Source organism: Pseudophryne corroboree, chromosome 5, assembly GCF_028390025.1.
Source record: "Pseudophryne corroboree isolate aPseCor3 chromosome 5, aPseCor3.hap2, whole genome shotgun sequence".
NCBI lineage: Eukaryota > Metazoa > Chordata > Amphibia > Anura > Myobatrachidae > Pseudophryne > Pseudophryne corroboree.
Window position 1 is genome coordinate 385,541,857 of NC_086448.1, and position 7,573 is coordinate 385,549,429.

At 43.5% G+C, this 7,573-nt stretch overlaps 1 protein-coding gene across 1 annotated transcript in view; it reads right to left on the bottom strand.

The window, feature by feature from the left end:
* Positions 1-7,266, bottom strand: part of ANKRD33B (ankyrin repeat domain 33B) — a 114,820-nt gene extending 107,554 nt beyond the window's left edge. Inside the window, exons 1-5 of the mRNA XM_063925191.1 lie at positions 6,968-7,266; positions 5,357-5,480; positions 3,908-4,398; positions 3,329-3,520; positions 1,355-1,431 (exon numbers count right to left, since the gene is read on the bottom strand). Of these exons, the coding sequence (XP_063781261.1) occupies positions 1,355-1,431; positions 3,329-3,520; positions 3,908-4,398; positions 5,357-5,480; positions 6,968-7,266 (1,183 nt within the window). The remainder of the gene's footprint in view (positions 1-1,354; positions 1,432-3,328; positions 3,521-3,907; positions 4,399-5,356; positions 5,481-6,967) is intronic.
* Between the last annotated feature and the right edge of the window lie 307 nt (positions 7,267-7,573).

The following is a 7,573-nucleotide window of genomic DNA, read 5'->3' on the forward strand; positions in this document are numbered from 1 at the left end:
GAACCATACAACTCCTCAAAACAAGAATTAACAAGCACATACGTAACACAAAGAAAGGCTTGGAGGAATGCCCACTGTCTCTTCACTTCAAACAATATCACAAATCGGACCCAACCACATTGAACTTCGCGGGTATCAAGAAGGTGAAGAGAAACTGGAGAGGGGTAAATTCATCAGTAACATAAATAAGGAAGAACTACACCTCATGATCACATTGGAAATACTGGCACCAAAGGTAACATAGTAAGGTCAATAAAGGGTCTCAACAAAAAAGTAAGGTCAATCATTTGCAAGAAAAAACACCCATTCCACCTATGAAACCAGAACAACATGATATTGGCAGAATCACAGTACCTCAAATAATGCAAGTGTATTTAAAATATGAATTTGAGAAATTTGAAGTCATATCGACCCTGATTAATGTTAACTTAGTAACCCACACTCACTTATAAAACAAGGGTAAACCCACACATGCTAATTTCTGACAGAAACCACAGAGCTATGATTATATTACGTACATAGGGATAATCAGACCATTGGCAAATGATTTTTAAAGCATGCATACAGCACCGATATAGGGGAGTAATAGGCACATAGGTTGCAAAGATACTTATGTACCTATCATCAGATTATGAGCAAATGATTTCTGAAACATGCATGCAGCACCTGTATAGATGATGAAACAACCAGGAATTATGAAACAAGAGGATAATATAAAAGTATAACATTCTATCAATACTGCAACAAAATATCAAAATTGTATGAATGGAAAAGTATCTGTCTACACAACAAGAAACTGATACAGGTTGAGTATCCCTTATCCAAAATGGTTGGGACCAGAGGTATTTTGGATATCGGATTTTTCCGTATTTTGGAATAATTGCATACCATAATGAGATATCATGGCGATGGGACCCAAGTCTAAGCACAGAATGCATTTATGTTTCATATACACCTTATACACACAGCCTGAAGGTAATTTTAGCTAATATTTTTTATAACTTTGTGCATTAAACAAAGTCTGTCTACATTCACACAATTCATTTATGTTTCATATACACCTTATACACACAGCCTGAAGGTCATTTAATACAATATTTTGAATAACTTTGTGTATTAAACAAAGTTTGTGTACACTGAGCCATCAGAAAATAAAGGTTTCACTATCTCACTCTCACTCAAAAAAGTCCGTATTTCGGAATATTCCGTATTTCGGAACATTTGGATATCGGATACTCAACCTGTATGAACAATTACAACTCACGCTCAAGACAGACAACAAGAACAACCTATCAGAAACTCAACACAAAGGACCAATAAGGAAACATACCCTCCCACAAAATGGCATATTAACCCCACTTGTGCTTGGCATCAGTGTGAAGGACATTCTCCAAGAGGAAGGCCAGAAATGGGCAAAACGCTTTGAAGCACCTAAACAACAAAGAACGAGTAGACCAAACAACAGCTGCACATAGCAAAGGATAACCGCGGAACAGCTGAATCCCAGAAGAAAAGCCGCAATAATGTGACCAGCACATTGGAGATACCGAAGGCCAGTGAGCGCTTCCAGGATGACTAGCAGGACAGATGGGAGCAGCGCGGAGGAAGTCGAGGTGAGTCTCTGCAGAGTAGATGGTTCCAGCATAAAGTTCACAAGAGTCTGAGCCAGTACATCCCCTCCACAGGCAGCAACAAGCACGGTTAACAACATCTAACGGCCACAACCTTAATTATCACTGAAGACCACTATATGCAAACCCAAATTTGAGAAGGGAATCAGGATGCCCCAACACCAGAATAAGAACAATTATTTATTTGTACCTTAAATTAAGAGAGGGCCATTTAGAGTGGCCTTATTGGCCTGAGGATTTATTGGATTTTTCAGGTACGATTTGGTTATAAAGTGACATCAACCAATTGTACATTGAATGTATGTATTGATCACTTTGTTACACCTAAAAGTAAAGGTTCTATCCCTGAACACCACAATTAATTTGATTTCATTTTGCAGCACAAGCAACACAGACATCCAGGGGTTGAGCAGTTATAATCAAAATTGCATTGATAAAATCTACAACTCTTTATTTTACTTTCACTACTACTTGCTTTCACAATTCTTGCTATGTCTTTCACAAATCACACTGGCTTCCTTTTCCTTGAGTTTTTCCTTACCCTATTGATAAAAAAGGTCTGTTGCTTTCCTGAGAAAAAAAGGGCAGGACTGAATGTGTGCTTTGAAGGAGATGGAGGAGTCAAGGAAAACTGCATGGCAGTAAACTTGTGGGCTAGAGGAGATGGTGTTCAGACTTAGGTGTTGCCTATCAAATAATCAATGTAATCTCATGAAGTGATTTTGTTGCACTGGATTGCAATTAAGACACACATTCAGTTGAAAAAGAGTGAAAATATGCTTGTTGCAAGTCCAGCTGTACAGAATCTGGTGCACTTCGAAGGGATTTTTGCTGCGACTGCAGCAATAGTGAATAAGGACACATCTGTAGTGTACAGTAAACAAGACAGACAGTATAGATTAGGGCCTCAAGGCCATCATTTTGGGCACATTTTTTAAGTAATTGTTAGGTAAAGTTATTGGCCTGTGGGAAGATTGGGACTGTGGGACTGTGTTGGTCTTGCAATGGAAAATGGCATGTACGCCATTAAAGATTGGACAATGATGGACACCCACGAGTGGTAATAGGACCTGTTGGTCAGCATGCCGAAAGGTGGGATTTTGAGCAGGCGGTATGTAGTGGTCGGTATTGTGACCGTCAGTCTCCTGACCATCGGTCACATAACTACATCCCCTCCATAGTGCTCCATTTCCTGGTGTTCGGGCGTAAACCAAAGTTCCCCCCAAAACCAGTCATAGATGTCGCCATCTAACTTTCTTCTGTCCAATCCTGTCCAGTCTGATGCTCTGCTGACACTTCCAGCCAATCCATAACAACCCAGGGGTATAAAGCTTCCTGCTTTCCAGGGCACAAGTTGCCAGTTCATAAGTCACACTGCTCAGTGTGTGAGCCTTGTAGCTGCACTCCCCAATGTTCACAGGTATCACCTTATAACCTGTATCTATCTACTCCAGTCTGGTTCTCTTTATTGCCTTCCACGAAACGTTACAAGTGTCTTGGATGCCGCACCAGTAGTTTGCGGAACAGCTTCTTTCCTTCTGTAATTGTTAGTTTACATTTTTAACATTGTTGTATTTTAAATATTACTGGAGTTGTGAGTGTATTGCATTGTAATTTCACTTATGCAATTTTTAATGTTGTAGTGACAATAAACTATTTGAATTTAATTGAAGAAGTTTCATCATTCTGGTTCCAACCTGGTCAGCACACCAGTCCAGTTCCCCATTTCCTGGGCAAAGACTTTATCAGAGAACATAGGTCCTCTTAGGAAGGGAGTAGTATCATAAACAGGATCATAGTCAGAGTCTGGGTCCAAGTCTAAAGGAAGATACCAATCTTCTTTAGGACTAACAGCATCCGTATTAACCTGATTTTCCATAAGTTTGGAACTACGTGAGGAATCGGAAATAGAGTCACAGGAAACATAACCAACTCTTAAAACATCCTGTAGTCTTTGAACTGTTTATTTATGTTCTCCAATTCCTGTAATTCTTGAAATGTCTGATGTATTGATTCATTATCAGAAAGCAATAGATCAAAAAACAGAGTATCGGATGAATGTTTTGAAGACTGAGTGGAAGATGAAATTGGAGGACTAATGCTATTGGAATCTCTACAGTAAGGAGACAATTAAGTATACGCCGAGCCTAAAATCTAAGGTCTCAACAAATTGGGAGTTTCTAGTGCCCTGGTCTTGCTCAGGCAGTGATGCTGCAGAGAATTTTGCAATAGGCCGATTCTTAATAAACTGGGTAGTACACTCGGATTGTTTCAACCGAGCTGGCTTTTGACAAAATTTTTCAGTAACTGCGCCACTGATGGTTTGTAAATCTTGAAGTATTGGATCATTGGATTCAACAAGAGGATTATCCCAATCTAAAGTTTCCACTCTGAAGGCCAGGATAAAATATTTTATTATATTGGCAGGAGTAATGCCAATAGATGGATTAGACTCCATAATAGTGAGGTATTGGTCTGTCAGAGTATGGAACTGAGCTAGATCTCCATCAAAGTACGTAGATGCTGGAGCATCAGATGAATACACAGGAGCAAGAGAAAACTCACCCAAGGGCACGTCTGACTGAAGAACCCATTGAGTAGGAATCAGGGAGACAGACACGGCTGACACATCCTTAGACCGTGATCTCTGTGCAGGCTTAAAACTGGTATTACTGATGACTTGTGGACCTCTTTTAACTTTGGGTAATATGGAAAATTCAGGAGCCCGGTCTAGATATTTAAATTTTGTCAAGATCCAGTCTGGAGTCTTTAGAGCAACAGAGGAATACTTAAAAATAGAAGCTGATGATGACCATGCTGAAACAGGAATAGAGTCATTTTGAGATGTTTCATAGTGGAGAGAGGACACCGTTTTTGAAATAGACTGACAGGAGTCCTCAGCCTGAGTTGACTAATCACTTGAAGCCCCATCCTGAGGTGGAACGCTCATGGTCTCCATTTGGGTTGTGGCACTAGTGTTATCAGCAGAAGCAAAGGGTAGGAACCGGAGTGTATCTGGAGACACTTAATTGGCATGAATTGAAGAAGACTGATCTGGACAATTAAACAGAACTAGATTTAGTATGGAAGGGCTTGAATCCAGATGGGACCGGAAGAGTTTTTGCACCTATGAATGGAAACAGATTGGGTCCACAGATACTTGAATCAGCTGGAACGGACAAAGAGATGGAACTAGATTGAGTCTTGAAGAGCTTGAACTAGCTGAAACCGGAGCTTTTGGACCTACAGATGGAACCGGATTGAGTCCAGAGGTACTTGAATTGGCTGAAACCAAAGGAGATTGAACCGGGCAAATGGACGAACCAGATTGAGTCTGGAGACAGTTGAATCAACAGGAACTGAAGGAGTATTTGGACAGATGGATAGAACCAGATTGGGTCTGGATACTCGTGAACTGGCAGGAACAGAATCTGGGAGTTCAGATGGTAACCTCAACCTGGACTATGCTGGCTGCCAACAAGGTAGCATCCTCAGAATGTTATTAGCAGGTGTTCATGACTTAATCTGTGGTTCTATAAATTCCATCCGGGAACTTGGCCCTGGACACCTCCTTGGTGATAAGAGACTTAAATAATCTCTTCTGGTTCTGAACTTGGAATTGGGACCCCTTGTCACAGGACCCCAATCATAAATTTGATCTTCCTATTAGATGACCTTCTCAATACCCTTGTCCTGAATCGAGAAAATTGAAGATGTTGACTTACGGAGGGAACTGTAGTAATTAAATGATCAGAGGCCTCCCAATAGAAGCAGACATGGAGCTGCCTTTGACGCCTGCTTTCCTCTTCAGCAAGTTTTGGCCACGGATTATTCCGAGATTTAGCTGTACTTGGTGTAGGTGGAAAGAACTTAGGGCCTTATTCAGTATGGATCACATCAGCGATGCAATTGCATACTAAACTATTTATGGCCACTGTGCACATGCAGGAGCTGTACTGTGTGTGCACACACAGTGAGATCCATTCACACCCCACTTATGCAAATACCTCTGCATGATTGACAGACAGAGCAATTCGTGGGCCGGTACAGGCATCGATGCGGCATCGCAGGGGTGTTGATTTGGCATTTGGTGGGAGTTGGAAATGGGTGGTGGGTTCAGAGTGGCTGCGTGACATCACATGCGGTTGCTGTGATCCGAGAAATGGCCGCTCTGCGTCTGCCTTTGCAGCCAGGCTGCATAGGCAGCGGGGTATCCCTTGCTATTGCATTGCTGCCAGGCATTTGCATGCTGGGCAGCATTGCCCTGTGCTGGGCAGAACCCAGCATGCGATCGCAAGCAGTTACAGTTTTGCTAAAATAGCAAAACTGCAACTGAAGCTGCTTAAGGTCCTTGGGGGATATTCAAAGTTGTTAGCATACCAAAAAAGTTAGCGATTCGGCAAAAACCATGTTACACTGCAGGTTGGGCAGATGAAACATGAGCAGAGAGATTCGGATTTGGGTGTGTTATATTGTTTCTGTGCATGGTAAATACTGGCTGCTTTTTTTTTTACACTGCTATTTAGATTTCAGTTTGAACACCATTCGCCCATTTTTGAGGGGAAATAAGGTTGTTGGGAGCGGAGCTGGATATGACACCAAAAGAGGAGACGCCGAATGATTGGACGCTGGTTGCATGTAGCTGCTGAGTCGCTAGCTGAGGTATAAATTGCAGAAGACTGCTGGGATGGACAGAGTGAGAGCTGGCTGTGAGAATGCCAGGTGGCGTTGGAGACTAGGAGTGAAGGGAGCAATGGTGGCCTAGGTACTTTTTTGAGGTGCATGGCCTAATCGTGAGACATGTGGCCATGCCTTTTACACAAATTAATGGGAAAGAAATCTTTTCAGCAGATTTGGGGAGCGCTATCATGCCCTTCAGCCAGGGACAAATCCATAGGGGGGATCAATCAGTGTGATCGCTCCCCCCTTACCTACCCCTCACACCCGCATAGGCAGAAGAGACTGCTGCTGTTGCTAAGCGGCAGCAGCCTCCTGCACCACCCCGGCTGACTGAGTGCTCTGTGAGCTACTGGCATAACCCATATCCCTCTCTCCAGGTGAATAGATGCTGTACGCATGGACGCAGAGGAGGGAGGCTGATGATGGACACAGAGGAGGGAGGCTGAAGATGGACACCGGTAGGGAGGCTTGATGATGGACGCACAGAGGGGAGGCTGATGACGGATGCAGAAAGAGGAGGCTGATGATAGACGCAGAGAGGGAGACTGATGCTCGACACAGAGGGGGGAGGCTGATGATGCCCCCAGAGGGGGAGGCTGATAATGGACACAGAGAGGGGAGGCTGATGATGGTTGTTGTCCTGCTGAAAGATGTACAGTCTCAGTCTGAGGTCAAAAGTGCTCTGGAGGTTTTCATCCAGGATGTCTCTGTACGTTGCTGCATTCATCTTTCCCTCTGCCCTGACTGGTCTTCCAGATCCTGCCGCTGAAACACATTCCCACAGCATGATGCTGCCACCACCATGCTTCACTTTATGGATGGTATTGGCCTGGTGATGAGGGGTGCCTGGTTTCCTCCAAACATGATGCCTGGCATTCACGCCAAAGAGTTCAAACTTTGTTTCATCAGACGAGAGAATTTTGTTTCTCATGGTCTCAGAGTCCTTCAGGTGCATTCTGGCGAACTCCAGGTGGGCTGCCATGTGCTTTTTACTAAGAAGTGGCTTCCGTCTGGCCACTCTACCATACAGGCCTGATTGGTGGATTGCTGCAGAGATGGTTGTCCTTCTGGAAGGTTCTCCTCTCTCCACAGAGGAATGCTGTAGCTCTGACAGAGTGACCATTGGGTTCTTGATCCCCTCCCTGACTAGGGCCCTTCTCCCCCGATCGCTCAGTTTAGACGGCCAGCCAGCTCTAGGATGATGGAGGCCACTTTGCTCAATAGGACCTTCAAAGCAGCAGATATTTTTCTGTACCCTTCCC